Source organism: Tiliqua scincoides, chromosome 3 (assembly GCF_035046505.1).
Source record: "Tiliqua scincoides isolate rTilSci1 chromosome 3, rTilSci1.hap2, whole genome shotgun sequence".
Taxonomy (NCBI): domain Eukaryota; kingdom Metazoa; phylum Chordata; class Lepidosauria; order Squamata; family Scincidae; genus Tiliqua; species Tiliqua scincoides.
This window is the reverse complement of record NC_089823.1, coordinates 95,329,178-95,350,070: the sequence shown is the minus strand read 5'-3', so window position 1 is coordinate 95,350,070 and position 20,893 is coordinate 95,329,178. Positions and strand designations below refer to the sequence as shown.

The window sequence follows — 20,893 nt, the reverse complement described above, 5'->3', positions numbered from 1 at the left end:
CAGCTTCCTGGTGCTCACTGGATACAGTGGTAGTCGTTTTGGTGTCGCTGCTCCTCCAGGTGCTGGGAAGGTTAGGATTGGGCTGATAGCTTAAGAGGGAACCACAATTCTCTTCCCTTCAGTTATGGTTGCCCTGGGTGCAGCATCCTCACTCACCCAGTATTGGTCTGAAATGAACCAGAAAAGCAGAGCATGTTGAGCTGTTCAAAGCATGCAGAAAGGGGAGTGGCGCACAGACTGGTCCAGCTCAATCCGTAGCAGGTTGGTGGGGTCCCTCTCCTCATTTTGCCATTTCCCCTTGCAATCAATGCGAGGCCTTCATTCCATGGCATCCAGGGCTTAGGAGGTTGCATCTTATGCACCTTTTTTGACCATTTGAGCCCCGGCAAGGGTGAGGTAACAAGTCATAATCCTCTGCTGGTCACTGTTGGTATGATAAACCATACAGCTGGGCAGCATGAAGTGGATAACAAAGTTTGCTGGGGCAATAACCAGCAAGCTCTGACAACTTGCTTGGTGAATGTGGGGCCTGATGAGATGGAGGCCTTACCCTCTCTACATTTTTTTCCTTTGACGTGATTGTTGCTGGCTGAACAGCCAGCCAGATTCAAATCTCTTAAGCAAACAATACGTTGAATACAAAGAAGTTCTATATCTCTAGATGATACGTAGTGTTTGCATTGAGTAGCCTTCCTTGTGATTGAGGACTGGCCACACAAATAGTGATTCTTTTCTAAATTTGTAGTGAAAAGTCCTTGCGCATGCTCTTTCTGGATGAACGTGCAAACAGACATGGAATTTTTTAACAAAAATTGCTCCCACTGCAAGCAAGTTACTTTTCTGCTAAATACCTTTTCTGACTTTGCTACCCTTTTTCTTATTACAAATCCTTGTTTACCCATCTTGGCTGTGGAAACAAAAGCTGCTTAAAATTAGCGATAGACATAGTCGCTAGCTAAGATCTCCCTCCCTCCTTTTGAATTCTGAATACAAACATGATTCAGCATGATTATATATGTTGAAGCACCTTTAAAAACAGAGCTAAGGTTCATATATTTTGGCTATTCACAGGTACATTTCACGTTTTCCTGGGCGCCTACAAAACAATAATGTGAGCATGTGACAAATGCCTGTGTTTGGCTGATGTATCATACAGCTACATGTATCAAGGAGCCAGGATTAGCCATGCACTGTGGTGGCAAGCCTGCATTTGCTACCGTATAATTTGTGAAGCATGTGAGGCATGGTGGCTGAGTGGTTAAAGACACTGGACTGTTGGCTGGAAGGTTGGCAGCCCAGGAGTTTGAGACCCTGGTGCTGTGGAACAGGGTGTGCTCCTGTTACTTGCCTCAGCTCCTGCCTTGAAAGCATGTAAATGCAAGTAGATAAATAGGTACCACTTCGGTGGGAAGGTAACAGCATTCCATGCGCTTTGATGTTTAGTCATGCTGGCCGCATGACCACAGAAGATGTCTTCCGACAACACTGGCTCCCTTGGCTTGGAGATGGAGATGAGTACCACCCCCTAGAGTCGGACATGACTGTGCAGGGGAAATCTTTAATTTGTGAAACAGTCTTCAAGGTTGTGTAAAATAGCAAATTGTTTACCCATTGCCCTACTTTTTCTAAAATATATCTTAACTGATTCTTGCCTACATCTCCCAGGTTGACTCATGCCCAGAACAACAATGTAGTGTGAATTACTGGGACAATTGATTAGCAATGTACTGTACGGGCCCATGTCAGTTCCCACATAGAAGAACAGATTTTCTCATCAGACATATGGATATTGAATTTGGGCATATTTCTGTTGTGGGCACAGAGTATGAAATAATCTTCTCTTGCTTTTTCTGATGCTGTGAAGGCTCTTTGGACAGAGTGTGTGTGTGTGTGAGAGAGAGAGAGAGAGAGAGAAATTAATAACACACTGACAGTACAGTAAAAAAGATCACTTGCATATCCACGCATTCTAATAAATGATTTATGGTGGGATCATGCATAGCTAGATAGTAGAATAAGGTAATCCAGAGAGTGCTTTATGGGCAATTCAAAATATTTCCATAGCTTTTAGATTTGGTTCATTTGACTTTGCTGTTAGATGGTGCAATAAAATCACATATGTGTTAAACTAAAGTCTGGTACATTAAGTTTTAATGTCTATGATAGAATATATTCGGTATGTGTTATAAATGAATATATGGGGAGTTCAAGTAGTTGGTAAGCTAGTTCATGTATCTGAGAACTGTTTGATGTGTTTTGAAGTAATTGATTGACAAGCAAAGTTCTCTTCTCAAATAAAAAACATAGGAGTAGCAGCCCAACTAACATTTCTGCTCCCTCCATAAGTGGAAGGTCCCTATACGACCTGAAGCGGAAAGCGTATCATCTGATCTGGTGGCTGTTTGCTGGTGTCTGCCCGGCTTGTTATTTTAGATCAGGGGTGCCCAAACCTTTTGGCAGGAGGGTCACATCATCTCTCTGACACTGCGTTGGGGGCCAGAAAAAAAAAAGAATTAATTTACATTTCAAATTTAAATAACTTTAGATAAATGAATGTATTAGAGATGGAACTTATATGAATGAATGAAGGTCTTGCAATAGCTCAAAGCCTATAAAAGGCCTTGCACAAAGCAAGGCCAGCCTTTCCTTTGCTGCCACTGCTGCATCACACATGTGAAACAGCAAGCAGTGGAGGGAGCCCTCATCCCACAGCTCACACGAGAGGTTGAACTGTTGGCTGTCATGCTGAGAGCAGTTATATCAGGCCAGCACAGGCTCCAGCAAGTCTCCGGAGGGCCAGAGGCTCATTGGAGACTGGGGGCTCTCTAACGGCCAGATTGGGAGTCCTTGAGGGCCACAAGTGGCCCCAGGGCCAGGGTTTGGGCACCCCTGTTTTAGATTGTGCATGCCTTTGAGCAGGAAACCTTTTTCCTTTCTATGTGCACTGCTTTGAGAACTTTTTTGTTGATAAGTATTACATAGATATAATAATTTTATAATATAATATTTTAGTGCTGTATTATCACAAATTATTATTAGGCCATTTCACACATGTCTGTTTAAGTGCACCTTCATAGGTCAGTCATCACAGAAAGAACTCTCATTTAACTTCCGATCACCTTAAGCTCAATGCTTTTCAGTGGAGTGTGTTCACATGCTCAGCTGTTGAGTTGCATGGCACTGAGTTGCCAAGTGATGCCAATGCATGTGTAAACTGGCTGGAGTAATTTATGCTTTAAATAATCTTAAATTGGTGAAGTATGAAGTGCTTTGGCCAAGATCAGGTAATCACAGAAGAAAGGTAATCTTTCTTTTATTTTTGAAAAATGTACCGAGTTATGGACTGTCAGATTATGAAATGATGCCATGAATGCTTAAAGTCATACAGGTGGGTGAGATGTCCTTTCACCTTCCCTTCCATGCATACATAGGAGTCTTTAGATGTAAATATTTTCCACAACCTACTCATGTAATTTCATATACATCGCATCTTTCCTAGACAATTAACTCCATTGTCAAACTTCTCTTACTGTTAGAAAACATTTTGTGAGATCCCGTCTAAATCTCCACTGCCACATATCTTCCCAAGTGCAGTGTAGAACTTGGCCCCAAGTTAGAGTCTAACACTAAAGATGCATCTGTTGGATTCTTCCTTCTACAGTGCACAAACCTTTCTTGCAACATGATATAACCAATTCCAGCTAGCTTTCAAGCCAACACATACGTGAAGGGAAAATATGATGGAGTGTTTCTTGGCTAGCCAAGTGATCTTTGCACTTAACAATTGTCAGAGATTGACTGAAGGGAATGAAGTTAGGTCTGCTGTTGTTTGTTATGCAAATATGACTTTTTTGTTTTTGGATTTTTTAAAAAAATTATCTTTCTTCATTTTCTCCTTGTAGGAACCTAGGCCTTTATACACGAAAAGATGCCAGTATTATTCAAGTGGAGTAGGATACTTGTATGATGCCTACCAGACAGAGGTACAATACAATTAAGGTCTACTTGTAGTCATCTGAAGTTACTTGCAAGCATAAATGTTTTCTAATCATACTACCCATTGCTTGCAGATTTGTTTTCCATGCTATTTTTTCCATCCCCTGGCCATCATATTTGTAACAACAATAATTACTTTGGAATCAAAACTTGTCTCATTCCATTCTTGTTGCATAATGTTTCCTCGGAATGCATTTATTAGACGTATCGTTTTTCTGAGGACTTTTTCACCAAGTAGCATACTGGAATACGTATCCACGTTGAGTGAATAATCACACTGGTCTGAAAACCACAACTCTCAAGGGTAATGATCTGACACTGTCCAGGAATGTCTGCATTTTGGATTCAGATGTTTTTGTTCTGTAGCCAACAGCAGGAACAATCATGTATAAATGGACTTTTGTCTGAAACTTTAGACTGAAGTCTTTTTTTTGTTTTGTTCCTGTTACTCTCTGTTTTACGCAGGGTGTTCCTGCCAATTATAGATGGGTATTTGTTTTGAGCAAAAAAGGTGACGTATACTCTGTGCAACGACAGCGACAAATAAAGAGTAAAACCAGCATAAAAGGAACCCAAATTCTAAACCAATAAAAGATGAATTTAGGTGAATTTTGTAATCTATAAGTTGTGCACAATAACTTTAATGTGCATAATTTATTTTGGCTCCTGCTAGTCTTAGCAAGGGGCAAATAAGTAGTACTAGCTTATTACAGTCACTGCCTCCCCCTTCCCCACATATCTTTACTCATCCTTCGCTTTCTGTTCTGGGTCAGACTCCTTGCTCTCTTCTTTGAAAAGCAGGATCTTGAAAGTTGCAGTTTGTCTTCATCTGTTTTGGTTGCAGAATATGGCACCTTCTCTTGCAGTAGATTCCCACCCCGCACCCCATTCCTGATTTGTAGAGACTGAACTATGGCTAATGATTGCCCCCTTTTGAATCTTGCCTCTGCAAAGAACTCATGAGGTTGCTTTAGGCAGGCCGTTCCCACTGAGCCTCAGCTCTCCAGCTGCAGTGTGTGGATAATAATATTTACCTTACAGGGTTTTTGTAAATAGGACAAGATAATTCATGCAAAGCATTCTGAAAACTCAAAATCGCTATACAAGTGCTAAGTGCTATTGTTGGTTTTTATGTCATTTGCGTCTTTTGTATGAAAGTCTTTCCATGAAGTCATGTATGCGTCTTTCCATGAAAGTCTTATATGATACGCAGAATTAGTGGTGTGCCAAAATGGTGGTTACAGAAGCAGGGTATGAGAAGGAAATGCAGCAGAACAGACACTGAAAAGACAAGCAGTGCATCTTGCAAAAGGCCAGGCCTATGTCATCACTGCTCTTCCCAGCTCTCAGAACCAGCTGATGGGAACAGCTACTGCTAAGAGGACTGCTAGGCTAGAGATAAGCACAGCCCAACTTGGAGGATTTGAAACAGCCTCTGTGGCAAGGGCTGGAGTCTCACTCCACCCTTGCTTTTGCCCTAGTTGTTTTTCTCCAGGCAGAGGACACTTCAGTCTGGGAGCCCCATCAGGAAAAAAAAAATGACTGCAGTGAAGCAACAAGGGGAATGGAAGTAGGGCAGAAGGGAAAGGTGAATCAATGAATAATTTGGCCCTTTGTTAAATACTTTTGGGAGTGTAAAGGTTCATGGAAGTTCAGTCTGGTCTCTTTTTAGTATGTGTTAAATGGCCTGGTCTTTTGGCAACCAAAGGACTGTCTACTCTACGGTTTTCTTTGCAGCAGGCAGCTGCTTCAGAGGCAAATAGCCACTTTGGGAGTGATTTTCAGTGGTGAAAGTGCAAGGCGAAGGAGCAAACATCCCCTTCACTGCAGGCCATGGTCCCAATCAGGATTGTCAGCCTTGCTGCTGTTTTTTAGTGACCAAAGAGGCATATCATGTGCTAATGTGCCATTTAAAAGTATGTTTAGGTGCATGTCCAGTTTGACTATAAATGTCATCGCTGATGCAGGTGGACCAAAAGTTCCCTCCTGGTTGTTCAATCAGATGTCTTCTGATATTTGACAAAAGGTGTGTTCGTCATGGCCATCTTCCAACTTTCCCCTCAAGGGTCTTCATTGATGTTTATCATTCACTGGCATACATTTCTGTAGAAAATACATGAGTCAGGTGTGAGAAGAATTTGGTCATAGATTTTTCTTTTATATTGTCACAACAGAGCAGCTCTCAAATCTTGCTAATAGAATGAAATGATTAAATAACCAAAGTCTAACAAACTTGAAGTATGACTACTGAAGTATGCTTGAAGTATGACCATTGAAATGTAGGCTTGTGCAAGTAAGCATACAAAATAAATAGTGTTGTGAGATTGGGATTTGATATTGTGAATGAGCAGGCCCTGAGGCAATGTTTTAGCCCATTGCCTGGAATGGGCAAAAGAGGTTTAATGTTTTTATTAGAACAAGAAAAGCTTTATGTACAAAAAATGTTTTCAAAACCATCTATTTTTGACATTATATTTAACCCAGTAGTATTTCAAGAATGTTTCAAAAACCAAAAAGAAAGAGAAAAGAATTCACAGGCGAAGAATAGCACTCCTGCCTATGGGCTATCCCCCCCCCCCAGATTTTATCAACTACACTACAGTAAGCCCTTGGTTTAATAGTCTGATGGGGGAAGGGGGTGTCCATTAATGCCAAAAGTCTGTTAAATCTAAATGCATTTAAGTCAATAGACATGCTTGCGTGTACAATCGTATATGACTAGTCTTTAATGGAGCAAAAAACAGCCCTTGTTTCTGAGGTCTGTTAAATCAAGGGCCGTTAAATCAAAGGCTCACTGTAACGTAAACTTCAAATAGAAAATTATATAGGATGTGGTTGAGCCAGTAGATGCTGCTTGGTACTGTTGATTGGAGTGATGGCTCCATCTGCCTGAAGGTGTGGGAGAAGAAAAGAAGATGAAGGAAGTTAATGGGCTGTATGTTAATTAAATTTGAAGGTAAAGCAACAGTACAATAAGAGATCTCCCCACTCAAGTTAATCATCCACTAAATGGAACACAGGGCAATTAGTACTGAGGTTACTCTTGGTCCTGGAATTTACATTTCCACTTACAAGTATTACTGCTCTGCAAGGAAAAAGATCCGATCATTTCCAACTTTGATAGAACTGTGTGTCAATGTTGGTGGGGCCTCTTTTGTGTGTGAGGCCTAGGACAACTGTCCCCTCCTAAAATAGGACCTGAGGAACAAAATGATTGACCATCTCATGCTACAAGCATCCTTTATGTTATATTAAAAGATAATGACCTAATTCGGCAATGTTAGGTGCAACTATAAATCCCTCTGTAAAACAACAGATGATACATAGTCATGACTAACTGTTTTTTCTTTCATTGGGTCTGAGTCAAGACTAATGTTTATTGGATTGTACCTGTAGGCTTGGATGCAAAGAGCTGGTTAGGCTCATTCAAGGGGCTTGTGCTAGCCCAGTGGATTTAAAAAACCTTTCCTCTTTGATCCATGTTTCATATCACAAACTGCTTCTGAAGCTCCCTTCACTATCATGGACATAAGGTGGGGGCAGCTGTTGGAAAAAAACAAGTTTAGAAATGGCTTTGGACTCACAGAACTAGTCTCCTGGTTCTTTGGCTCTGGCCAAAATGTATGTATGTCCTGTTTTGAATGTGTGTCAAAGGATTAGTAACTAAGGGTCAAAGTACTTGTTATGTTATGAAAGATAAAAATCCTGCATACCCTACTGGCCCAGTCTTATGGCTGGCCAATTGGGTGGTGGATCAAAATCCTACTGTCTGATTGGCCCTCTAGTGTTTCAACAGCACCAATCCTGGGGAATGTGGGCGGAGCTAAGGGGTATAAGCCAGGGATATTTGCCTTGTGTTTGCATTGCTAGGTTCTGTTCTGTTCTGAAGATGAAATAAATGTGTTGAACTGTTATCTCTCTGTCTTCCTTTATTTGCATGGACGCACTATTTTGGCCCATTTTCTTACATTTTTTCATTTTAAAATTAGATTAGATTAGATTACTTTATTGTCATTGTACTTAATGCACAACAAAATTTGATGCACCATCGAGATACGGACATAAAAAAACTATATACAACAATCACATCAGTCACACTCCACATATAAAATAGCATGCTGGGGGGGCACACAAAGTGAGTTGAAATTGCTAGTGGGGAGGGTAAGGGGCTTGGCACTTTACACCTGCCATAGTTCTGATCCCATTTGCACCCCCTTCCGTGTGCTATTTTAATTAGGAAAAAAACTTCCACTGGTTTTTCAATGTCTTCCTCTTCTAATGTCAAATAGAAATGAGGAATGGGCAGTTGACTTGCAAGATTCTTCAAAACAATTTTCTGTCTCTGTGAAAGCTTGACTTTCTTATGCCTGCACTTATTATGAAAGTATCTACCTTGGAATGTTTTGTGTGTTTTTTTAAGATTTCTGAACTCAGAAATATTCTTTTTTTAAATCTCTAAACACAGATATTAAGATTATTACCTGTTTTCTTCTTATAGCGAACTTGCTGAGCTTTGCTGAAATACAAGTCAAAGCAATAAGAGCTTCAAGGTGCATAGAGTTTCCTGGAAGCCTGCACGTTCAGTTATTCCATTACAAAAAGTTAACCATTTTGGTCCTACTCGGGATTAACATTTTTTTTCAGCAAAAATGTACCGTAGATACTTGCCTATAGTACATGAAATTTTTGCCAAGTAATCAAGCTCTAATTATCACTTCGCCTTGTCTCCGGGTCAATCAGAGGGCAAAGCCTTTCAACTCTGAAAAGTTTCCTTTCTCAAGCAGCAGGCAGGCCCAGCTCCTTAGAAGCAATTTGTTAACCTTTTATTCTCCTTCCTTCTGCTGCAGCCTGGTTCTGCTTTGCAAATGCTTGCAAAGCAGGTCTGTTTTTTGAAACACCAGGATGGGACCCTCCTTCCCAGGCTACAATTCAGTGCACCGTTACTTAAGAATAACACCCATGGAAAGCAGTGGGTCTACTTCTGAGTAAAAAGGGTTGCAAATATATGCAGCTGCATCTCTCTGCTGTGAATTGAATTGCACACTCCTAGTTATGTGTTATGGGTTGTATGTTGTACGTAGAGCTTCTGGCTTAACACACCAGACACCTTAATGGTGGATTTGATTCATGGATCTCCTGCAGTGGTTGCCAACCTTTTTCACTTGCATATCCCTTGGCAGCCCATTTCCATCAATTGTACCCTTCATATTAGCAAAATGTTTGTAATTAATAATACAAGCCCTCATCTCCTCTCTATGAAAGCCCAGAATTCATGTATGTTCACAGTGCTTTCTCTTTTTATCTGTTTGAAGAACAGAAGACTCTGCCTTTGCACTGTTTTGCAAAAGAAGTGTGCTGAGAAATTCTGGGTGATTGATCACTTTCCATATTATGTTTCAGCTTTTTTACTGTGCTGGTTTTCAATCACTGGTGCATACATGAATTGAGGACCAAAACTAGCTATTGGTGGGGCTTTCACAGCCAACTAGCTACCTCCCTTCCTGCCTTGCTGGTCCTTGCAAGGCATTCTGGATTATGACCTGCCTTTTTCTACCATTATTCCATTCTTTTTCAAGTACCCCTAAAGGTCCTGTCGAGTGTCCCTGGGAGTACATGAATACCAGGTTGGGAACCACTGTTTTACTGGTATGTTGTTTACAGTGCACTTACTCTGATAGTGCTTACAAAAAGGTTATGAAGACCAGAATTTAAAAAAAATAAAAATGTATCTTATGATCTTTTACTATGTTTTTAATAAATTAGAGACTAAAGTTCTTAGGTAACAATTAGTGGTGGCTTATTTTTCAGGATCTGGCCTCAAGTAAAATCAGACAAAACTATAGTCAGATACGCCCCTAAGTTTAACCCCCGACTTTTCTGAGGGTCATAGAAAATTCCATGATTGTTGGCTAAAAACCTGCCCTTGGCTTATCTGTGGGATCGACTTATAGACGAGTATCTCCGGTGCATTACTTCAGTTTTATTAAGTATAAAAATATTTCACAGAGAAACTCCTCTTGTGGAGGAAGCCATTGCCTCCATCAGAGTCCCGTGTGACATTGAGTTCATGAGTTCCCCTGTTGGCAGGTTTCCCCATTTATTTCAATAGTGAAATGGTTGTGATGTGCAATGCTTTGCATGCACAGACCTGTCATTTAAATGGGAAGCTGTGGAAATTCCATGCACACGTGCACTCTTGCTTCCTCAAGGAATTGTTGAATCAGGGCATTTGGTGCACTCCTGGGAAAGTTGTAGCCACTTGCTCTGATTTATTTTAATTGGATGTAAGCAGGCTTGTTTCTGAAATACATGTGTTCATATCCCATTTCCAAGCTGCATAAAGGCATTTTTGTAACTTTGGCCTCCTACACTTAAAACCTGTTTGTTCCACTCAGTTTTTTCTACACGAAAGCTCCAAGTCATTGTCCTGTGAAAGCTGCAGCACTCATAGAGCTTCTGTCCCTCCTCTGGACAGGTGATGGCAAGGAAAGGGTGCTTGTTTGCTTTGAATTCACATCCTCTAATAAGGGGAACCATGAAGAATTATCTGGTGGAGGTAAGGGGGCTACTCCACACTACAACTTTGTTTCCAAATATCTCCTTGCCAGATTAGGATAAAACACACTTTTTCCTTCTGGCTTTTAAACTAATGAGCCAAACCTCAAATAGTCAAAATAAAGATCTGTCACCTTTTTCTCCAGGTAACATGTTACACCTTGAATAGCAAATGTCAGCTGAAAGTGAAAAGCAACACCTGCTACTGCTGTGACTTGTACAACTGTGAAAAGTAAGTACCAGCAGGTGAGAAGCTCCTGGCAGTCTAAGATGGGCCTTTCAGCCACTAGAAAGAAACACAATCTGATGTCATCTGCTGGAATGCCGCTGATTCACAGTCTAAATTAGTGACCAACGAGGAAGAGGAGCCCTTCTGCTCATCTTACAGTTTTTAAAAGCATGTCTTTGTGCTAGTCTCTCAAAAATCTGGAAAGAGCAAAGATAATGCTTCTCAGTCCCATGCAAATCCATTCAGAGTAGATGATGCCATATTATACAGCCTCCTCTTCTCCAGTTCTGCTGGTCTCTTACTAAATTCAAGGGCAACAAGGAGAAGTTGAATAAGAGGACTGGTTGGTTCAACTTCCTGCTCGCTGTGCATGCAAATCTTTTCACCTGAAACCTTCGTTCCTCTTACTTCTGCATGTCTCCACTAGCTCAGGAAGTTTCATGTTCCATGGAAAAAGCTGAAAAGCAGAGCCTGCTGTCACAGGTTAAATGGGTTGCTCTAGCTTGCTGCCAAGTTCTTGGTTCTGATTTGAGTAGATTTCTTGACAACTGACTTGGCCCAAAACACTCTCCTCCTTTTTGGACTGCTGCTCAAATACAGTCATTCAGATTTTCAAATTAAAATATGCGTATCCACCTCATTGTAAGCAGCTTCTAATCCATGTAATGCCTACAGTGGAATGATGCATGAATGGAGAAAGTGAGGTGTGCTGCTTGTCATTAATGACATCGAAGGCAAGAACCAACAGTATGGTGCAATCACAGCACTCATGTTGACAATGAAGGCACAGTCCGATGGCAATAACTTTTCCTAACTACAATTGATTTTCAAAATCTAGTGCTGGGCTTAATGCAATACAACAGAAGTGCAACCTGGAGGGAAGATAAGGGAGAGGTAGTTCAAAGCTGCAACTGCTCTACCCTCCAGGAGTAGCACTAGAAAGAAATTGAACAATGAGATTTAGCCTCTTGCTATATTTTGAACATTGAACAGGTTCTCTGTTATCTCAAGTGCTGTTTTTGGATGAGAGGAGGACTGGAAAAGGGAAATGCTGTGTTTTGGCAAATTTGAGCACAAAATTAACATTTCTGGCTCCCATCATTGCAAGGGGAGAAATTAACATGACAGGACTGGGAGTCTGCTGCTCTGTTTTTCATAAATCCTTGCTGATGTGATGCCATTTTTCCCCCATTCCCACTAGCTCAGAACACTCTACCAGCTATTATGAGTTCCTTGGCGTGAACAGCTGCCAGGATGTGGTTCACTTGTATCGGTTGCTGTGGACCTCCACCATTTTGAACATCATTGGCTTGTTTCTTGGCATAGTGACAGCAGCCATACTTGGGGCATTTAAAGACATGGTAAGTCTTGCAGTGCTTTGGGCATTTGGTAGCACTGAATGCACACAGTAGGTTACCATTATCTGGCTAAAACATACACTTACCTTGACATAGGTTAGTGTATATGGAGGCTGATTTCTAGGTATTTATTTCTAGGCTCTATGCACACAGTTTCTGAGTCTCACAGTGCACTCCTATGCATATCTACTCAGAAGAAAGCCCTAATGACTTCCTTGGATTTACTCCCAGGTATGTGTATATAGGATTACAGTTTTAAAGACCCATCTATGCATATGACTCCTATCAGATAATGGTCATTCTCTCCCTGCTCATCATTTTCTATGGTTAAACACATGAAGAGTGGGGAAATGGTTTATATATGTACATTATACGTGTTGGAATGTGCAGAGAAGCAGACGTGGTTATTATGGTGGATGAAGAAAAAAGGGGTTGGAATAAGGTGACCACATTGTATACTTCTGTATTTTCAACTTTCTCCAGAAATGGCTTCCATTGGCTGTGCAGTTAGGCCCTAAAATTCCATTGATTTCAATATAATTTAATCTGCCTCTGCAGGATGTTTTCATTTCCCAATTTGAATTTTCAGTAATTGTATGAAAGTTAAGATGCACTTTTTATAGAGGAGAGTTGGCTTTGTTTAGTAAGATAAAAGTTGCATCTTACATTTAACTCGGGTGGTTGATACATCTCCAGTGAGCACACAGTTATCTGACATTTCTCAGAAGACTGGCAGCCACTTCCTGTAGGCATAGATCTAGTGCAGAGTAACATTCTGGAGAACAACCTTGTTGCTGAAAACATGGTGATGGGGCAAAGGATGGGTGGATTCAGCCTGGGAGGGGGGTGGGATTGGCAGCAGTGATGCACGCGGCTTCCTGTTCACCTTCCCGGCTTCAGTCTGCCAACTCAAACTTGCACCAGTTATGTAGCTGAAACAGGTCTGAGTAGACCCATTCCACGGGCTGGGGCCTTACTTTGAGGAGACCTCCAGCCTGCTAAGTTCCCCCACAGGATGCAACATAGCCTGCACTAACCCTGCTGCATCAGCAGTGGGGAATTTGTGCTGGATCGGGCTGTCTGACTTCATGGATAAAATCCAGCCTTTTGCAGAGGACTCAGTCAAGGCCACCCCAACAGTACTGTACTTCTTCAGCTGATAATAGAGCACTTGTAATTGCCCACAGTCTTTTCAGATCAAATCCCCATCTTATCATCTTGCTCTTTAGAACTACACCATCTCTGCAGTCCTTTGAGAAGAAACCAAATCCTTTTTGACACAAAGGATTCTTTGCACAAAAAATCCTTTGCATCTCACTGCAACTTGCTGGTAGTGTTAATGTGGATGTATAGCGTTTAGCATTCACGGTCCAAGGCTCAATGCAAGGAAACAGAATGCACCAGAGGTCACCTGCCAGTGTCCTGCTGCTCGAGCACACTGGAGCAAGGTTGTTCAGCTTCTGGCAAAGCTGATCAAAATCAGTAAGCTGCTTATGCACTCTCTCTCTTTAGTTTCTAAATCAAGAGCAGAAGGAAGCGAGTACTGCATTTTTCTAGGAGGCCAAGATACACATCTGTAAAATGCTGCTTTGTTTTATTAAGCAAATTTAAAAAATAGCATCCTGACAAAAACTAGCTACTGTGTTTCCCCAAAAATAAGACCTAGCATGTTTTTGAGAATTGTTGAAATATAAGACCTACCCCAAAAATAAGACCTAGTTGTGATCGGGGCTGGGACAGGGTGTGTGTGTGTGTGTGTGGAAGGGGTCCTTGGGTGGGGCAGGTGGACAACATGACCAAGAACAATGCACTCTTGCGTGCCACCTAGAAAGCTCCTGCTGTTCTGCCTTGGGCAGAGGACGCTGAGGAGGAGCTGAGGTGGGAAGCAGCAAGCGAGGCAACTCTGCCTGCCTGGCTCTGAGGCTCTCCACACGTTCCAGGGAGTAAGTCCCATTAACTATAAAGGGACTTACTTCTGAGTAGACAGGCAGGCAGGGATCCTCCTGGGTGCTGAGGGGATATTTTTGTAAGGTATATTTTTGTACATGAATGACTGGATTGATGTACATTAAAAGAAAAAAAAAACCTATCCCCAAAATAAGACCTAGTGTTTTTTTTTGAGCCAAAAAAAATATAAGACAGTGTCTTATTTTCGGGGAAACACAGTAAATATTGTAGTGCTCTACAGAAAATGATTTCTCAGTGTCTTAGTTCCTGGCAGTAAGTTTACTGCTGTCTTGTTTTGTTTTTAAATTAACAACGAAATACATGAAATGGATTGTTTTGTCTTCCCACATTCCCGATTAGAGTGAAAAAGTTAGACTGGCCTGTAGGACAACGTTAAAAAAGCCAATGCTTCTGAAAGGGGTATAATACATAGTACAGTAGAGGAAGGAAAATAAGAATAAGTGAAGGAAAAAAAATTGTTCATCCATGTATCACCTTCCACTCCAGGCGATGTAAGTTCTTAAAGATGCCTCTGGGCAGTTCTGCAATGGTTCATGTAAAATGAGACCACTTGGGTTGGCACTAAACCATCTGCTGGTGATTGGGGAATTTTTTTCCCCCTACTTGCCTTTGGACAGTGGCCACTAGAGTGGACACATCATCTCCAGCAAGGAAGGGACAGATTTTCACAGGAGAAGAAAGAAGGCTGGCACCTGGAGTGAACGAAGGGCCAAACTACATGTTACCACAAATACACAGTGCAATATTTTGCTTCTTTGTTTAGAGAGAGTACTGCTGGAGGCCAAATGGGCCCAAACCATAGTGAAATGGGGGGGTGGGGGGGGTTCTTTGTTCCTACAGCAATTCCCACACTACCTATCCCCTGCATGTGATTACTATTAAATGCATCTATTAGCTTACCATGGAAGGTATTTTTCCCAATAAAAATAGCGGGGGGGGGGGCAGAATCATTGGAGTGAGAACCATGTTAGGGGTAAGAAGTTAGTGTTCCCCCTCACCTGCTAGGTTTACCCCATTTTGGGGTGTGTCCCCCAGCACACATGCACAAAAAACAAACTGTATCCTGTCTGACTAGCCCAGATAATTCAGCACACCCAGAAATATCTGTTGTCAACTGCATTGTTTCTTCCTTCTTGCCGATGCCTTCCCTCAAGCTACTTTATATAGAATGACAATAGTCAGGGAGAGAATTGTTCCTTTCTGACACAGCTGCCTGTAATAATGAGCTTTTATTGGGATCAACAGATGTAATGCCAGGACACATCATTGTCTTTCCATCTTTTTAAAATCACAGCTGTGGGGGGGGGGCTGATCCAGATCAGGACTGCGGTGCACAGGTGGGGGGGCTTAGCTCTCTTTTCCACCACATTATGGCCCCAATGAAAATGACCCTCTCTTGTTGCTGTTGGTGTCCACTGCAGTTTTCCTCTCAGCAAGGCTGACTTGCATGGGCCCTGCTGAACAGCCCTTTGTACGCTCCAATCTAGGTAGCCTCTCGCATGTTTAATGTGGGGGCTTACCTTGGTGGTTGGGATGGGAGGTGAAAGAGCCACTTTTTCAGCTGAAAGAGTTGCTTTGCTGCTGCTCCATCCAGGGGTCCCTGAATCATAACACAGGCCTCTGGGAAAAAGCTCCCATTTGGGGATGGGATGAAAGACAGAAAGTGACCATGAAGTGGCTCTCAAGGAGTAACTCTATCACCACAGCATAGACGCGGTCTCAGGGGTTGGATGTGAGCCCTGCTATGTGTTATAAGAATTATATATGAGGAACCGAGTATATATACCTGGCTACAGCTGTCAGTAGCTGTGGACACATGTCCATATGAATGACTGTATCTAGGTTCATTTTTTGCAGATCTGCAATTGGTGTACACTGTACACAGACTGTACATGCATTGAATGGAACATGTGAATAACTGTAGCCAGGTATAAGGTTTGTACACAGATGGAATGTTATTTTTAAAACACTTGTTTTCCTATCTGTATAACTAAGATAGAGCTTTGCCTCAATGGTAACTTCATTTGGGAAGATGTTGTTATTGTATCAGTAGATATACAGAAAAATATTGCCGACTATCAAAACTCAACTCAGAAATAAGCCACACTGGGTCATCTCTTGTGCTCCACAGGTGCCCTTTTCTCAAATTGCCTTCAGTTCTGCTCCTCCACCGCAGATCCTATACAATCCAGCCCAGCAGATTTTGACATATGCTGGATTTTGTCCTTCTGCAGCAGCTGTTCCACATTATCCATCCTATCATTTACCCCTTCAGGTAAAGTGCGGGAGCAGTTCTAAACTTACAGCTTTGTTTCTTTGTAATTCAACTGTCCCACTGTAGCCCTGTTAGATTTGTAATAGGGAGGCTTGTGTGCATGTGGCTCTAATAACATTGTGCATTTGCAAATAATTAATATAACTGCCTGTGGACCTGGCAGCATTATGTATATTTAACACTTTTGAAGTTCAGTTGTCAATTAATACTGACCTTTCTTTCTCTCATTACAGCCTGCCAGCACTTTTCCTGCTTCATCCTCCACAGATATTTCTTTTTCTGATGACACCCAGCCACCATCTCAGTCAAGCTCTAATTATGGCCTTCCTCCCAATGCCCCTCCATTATATACACCAACATACTTTCTGTCAGGTGAAAAGCCTCCACCGTATGTACCGTAGCCTAGATTGATCATATGTTGAAAAACAAACAAGAAACCCATCACCTTGGCAAAATTATGTGCTGCCCAGATGAGCAGATCATCTTTTTGTGTGGCGTGGTATTGTTCCACTCTAAATCCAACCGTTAACAGGATAATAAATGAAAACATAGACAAGCATATCTTCAAGCAACAATTAGTTAAAGGTAGAACTTAGACATTTTCAAACTTCTTTTCAGCTATATGCAGAAACTGTGTTTTCTTCAGTAGATGCTTCAAGAATAGCAGGGCCTTGATTTACCCACACCCAACAAAGTATTATGTCATGGTGGCCCCAGAGGAATACAGTGCACATTCACATCTGTATTGCAAGTAGGATGGCAGTGCCCATCTCCAGCAACAGAGGGCTATATAGGTGCACATTTAGGCTACACATATGATTTACTGTCCAGTGACACAAGCCGCTTGGTGTATGCATCAGGGCGTAGAACTTGGCTTCTTAAAATTTCTTATAAGCAGTTGGGTTTTTTTAAAAATTTTATTTCCAATTTAGAAACCCAATAGTTTGCACTGTACATAAAGATAGTAAGCCAGTTATAGACAGCGAGAGACTTTTCTTCTTAGTATCTATGTAATATTTTCTTTTGGGTGAAGATGTCTTCCAAAAGATTGAGACAATTGTTTTACAATAAAATATACTGTGTGTAATATATTTGTACTTTCAGTCTATGCATGTCATGAAAAAGAGTGAATTTTTTTCCCCAAAGAGTAAATGTTGAAGGATCAAAGTATTTTAAAAGGTTTGGGTCTATTCTCTTGTTTGAATAGTTTGTAATGTGTAATAACTAAAATACTACCAAAAATAAAGCTATCTTTTCCATACGGTACAGATTTAGCAAGTCATGCAGTGTTTTATGTTGGCGCATAAAAGGGGGAGTTCTGGTTTCAAGACTTCATTGGCTGTGGATGAAATGCATGGTTGGTTGGCAACCTTCAGTCTCAAAAGACTATGGTATCAGCCTACAGCACCCGGTATTCCCAGGCGGTCTCCCATCCAAGTACTAACCAGGCCTGACCCTATTTAGCTTCCAAGATCAGATGAGATTGGGCATGTGCAGGGCATAAGGTGAAGGTATTGGATCTATGTCAGGAGCCAGATGGGAAACTCCTGCAGGCTAGAGAGAACCTGTGTCTGCCATTGCCCATCAGTTGCCTATTCTGAGTTTTAAGATCTTGACATTATAATGGAAAAAGTAGATGGAGGAACAGTGCTGTACATCTGGAACCAAAGAAGAATAGAAAATAACTTGGACATTGAGGTCATTTTGGGGTCAAATTAAAAAAGTGTTGCTCCTGATGCTAATTAGGCATAACACACAACTGAGGGATTAGGCATTCTAGCCACGCTTGAGCCACAAACTAATGCAGTCTCCCCACTCAAATGCAGGGCAGGACATTTGACAAAGCATTGGGAGCTCTTAGGTAAGCTTTACATACTGTATATACACAAGTCCACTATGCAGACTACAACAAAGAACTTTAGGGAAGGTTCCAGGACATCAAACCCTGCAAGTTTCACTCCTGTCTACATTGTACGAAAGAGGTACTTTGAAAGCTCCGGTTCTTCCATACCAAATTATACTTGCCTCTAGTTTAATGCTAAAAGCACCACATTAGAAAAACAGAGAGCTTCACATAAGTCCTTACCTGTTCCATCTTCCCTTTCTATAACTGCTGTTTATGAAGCACCGCCTCTCCAAAGCCACAGAAAAGTGTAATGTGTCTAAATTTGCCACAAAAACAAATTTGCTTCTTGTTTATGTTTACTAGACAAGAAGCCAACTGAAGAATCATAGTGGCCAACTAATTTTTGATCTGGTATTGCACTAATGCTCAAAATCATTAAATGGCATAAAACCCCCAAAACAAAAACACTACCCAGAACAAAAGGATATCTTTGCTTCAGCAACGTCCAAAAAAGTTTTCATCTTTTATTCTTTCATATTTTATAATTCAGTAAGCAGCATTTGGTAATAAAAAAATACAGAACTATTTTTAATCCTCCAGTCCACTCAGAATATATTACCAGTTGCCACATGACAGGTACAAACTGTCTCTTGCATTGCAATCCTGTACATGACTATTCAAAAGCAAGTCCCTTTCAATTCACTGATACTGACTCCCAGGTAAATGTATAGAATTGCAGATTTAACTACTCATTTTACGTAATCATTTGCAGCTTTGGGTTATTAATATTAGACTTCTTAACTATTTACAAATATATTACACATTTTAAACCCTCTGAAGCAAAGAAATATTTCAATAATTAATCTGACATTTGAGTTTCAGTAGCTCCTACATAACTTCAGTGTTTGAGAGAACTATACACGCAGTGCTGGAAGTCTGAATAATTTATATCTTTATATATATAAATTTATATATAGATATATATATATATAAAAAGGAAAGCATTGAAATGTTTTTTTTTAATATAAAAAGTGTAGGTGTTGGAGTGACATTTATGGACCAGTCTCTGTTGGAGGACAAGAATGAGATGTGATATCGCTGGACTTGTAGACAGCCTCATCTAGATCCAGAGCTTGGTTATCAACTTTCACTGTCATGCAGCCATGGTAGAAAGCGGTGACTGGAGTTGAAGTGACAGGAACATCTGTGTTTTTAAAAAAAGGAAGGAAAACATCTTTCAGTAAAACATCACTATCCAGTTCCCCAAACTCATCAATTTCAGAACAAGCAAGTCAACATTGTTCCTTTTGGCACTCCACTGCTGCTCATGGGTCTATGACTAACATTGGCTACAGGAATACTTGAGCTGCATAATTCAGGGGAACATTCACAGAAACAATTTCAACCACGTTTCTAAATACAAAGAATTAGAAACCATGTTCTAAAATGTAGAACATCACTGTTCCCCTTTTCAGATTTTCTTCCTGACCTCCTTTTCAAAGCCTTCTCTTTAATCTTTGGATTAAAGAGGCAAACTTATTTGGCAGAGATATCAAGCAGGTCTGTACTCTTGACAGGTTAGAGTCTGCCTGTGAAAGCTTTTCACAGCTATGTCCTACATGAAAGGTCCGGATTAACCATATGCTACATATTGTGTTGAGTAGGGACGGCCTGTCCTGTAATTACCTGATAACATCTTATTCTTTGGAGAGTGAACATATTCTGCTCACCATTTTAGGTTAATTGCTAATTACACAGGCCTACAAAACTGAGGGTCAGAAAAGTTTTTCCAAAACTTTATGGTGGTTTGATATGAATTTGGGGTGCCGATTCAAAAAATGGCATCCAAAAGGAAGCCTACACCATGGCTTCCTTATGAGGTAGCTGCTTGAACCATTCACTAATGAGGCTATGCTATATCTCCAAAACTAGGGCAAAACGGATGCCATTTGTTGAATCAGCACCCCAAACATACCCAGGAGTTGGTGTAACATTTAAGGAAGCAAACTGTGTTGGCCTGTGTTATCAACAGCTCAGAATAAAGTTACTGTTAACTGGGGAAAGATACAGATGACTTCCCAGGCATGGGGAAGAGGGAAATTTGAAACTACTTGCATCCTAACTCAGCATAAAAAAAGACATGAATGTTCTCTGTAATACACAGTGTCTGATTTCAGGTGTGGCACTGGGAAATCAAGCAAAAGTAGCTTTTCTCCTCTAGCTGGAATGTAGGCAAAGGGAGTACAGAATTGTGGGCGATGGTTTAGCAAATGATTCCTATGTTGTTTGACAGATGCAAGGCTGGCCCCTCAGGCATGGAATATAGGAGAAATATCTGACAATCAGCAGGACTCAACAAACAGCACATTTCTGATGAAAGATGCTGAAGCCAATCTGTACTAATGAGGCTTTACATAATATTTAGGTCATACACCTTTGATTAAAACTTTGTTGGAAGTGGTAAAAATCTTTTATTAGATGCCTACCAGTATCCATGTAAACACTGAAGCAGGAAGAGAGAGACAGGATTTTAGTATAAGCCAATACATGAAGAAATCAGCTTATAGTAACATAATTGCTACTATTAATTTATAATCCACCTGCAATGTAAACTACAGAGACTCATGCGCTCACTCACATAGGCAAGTACACACCATGACCAGTTT

At 41.0% G+C, this 20,893-nt stretch overlaps 2 protein-coding genes and 1 pseudogene across 3 annotated transcripts in view; 1 reads left to right on the top strand and 2 right to left on the bottom strand.

Annotated features, from left to right (window-relative positions):
* The window catches only part of TMEM255B (transmembrane protein 255B), a 59,347-nt gene extending 42,565 nt beyond the window's left edge, over positions 1-16,782 (top strand). The window contains exons 5-9 of the mRNA XM_066621341.1: positions 3,903-3,983; positions 10,698-10,783; positions 11,982-12,141; positions 16,238-16,381; positions 16,615-16,782. Coding sequence (XP_066477438.1) covers positions 3,903-3,983; positions 10,698-10,783; positions 11,982-12,141; positions 16,238-16,381; positions 16,615-16,782 — 639 coding nt within the window. The remainder of the gene's footprint in view (positions 1-3,902; positions 3,984-10,697; positions 10,784-11,981; positions 12,142-16,237; positions 16,382-16,614) is intronic.
* Positions 16,783-17,777: 995 nt separating this feature from the next.
* LOC136646221 (5S ribosomal RNA) lies at positions 17,778-17,894 on the bottom strand (annotated as a pseudogene).
* An 832-nt stretch (positions 17,895-18,726) lies between these two features.
* Positions 18,727-20,893, bottom strand: part of GAS6 (growth arrest specific 6) — a 68,923-nt gene continuing 66,756 nt past the window's right edge. For both annotated transcript variants that reach the window (XM_066621755.1, XM_066621756.1), the window contains one exon: positions 18,727-19,431. In XM_066621755.1, coding sequence (XP_066477852.1) covers positions 19,280-19,431 — 152 coding nt within the window. In that variant the 3' untranslated portion in view covers positions 18,727-19,279. The remainder of the gene's footprint in view (positions 19,432-20,893) is intronic.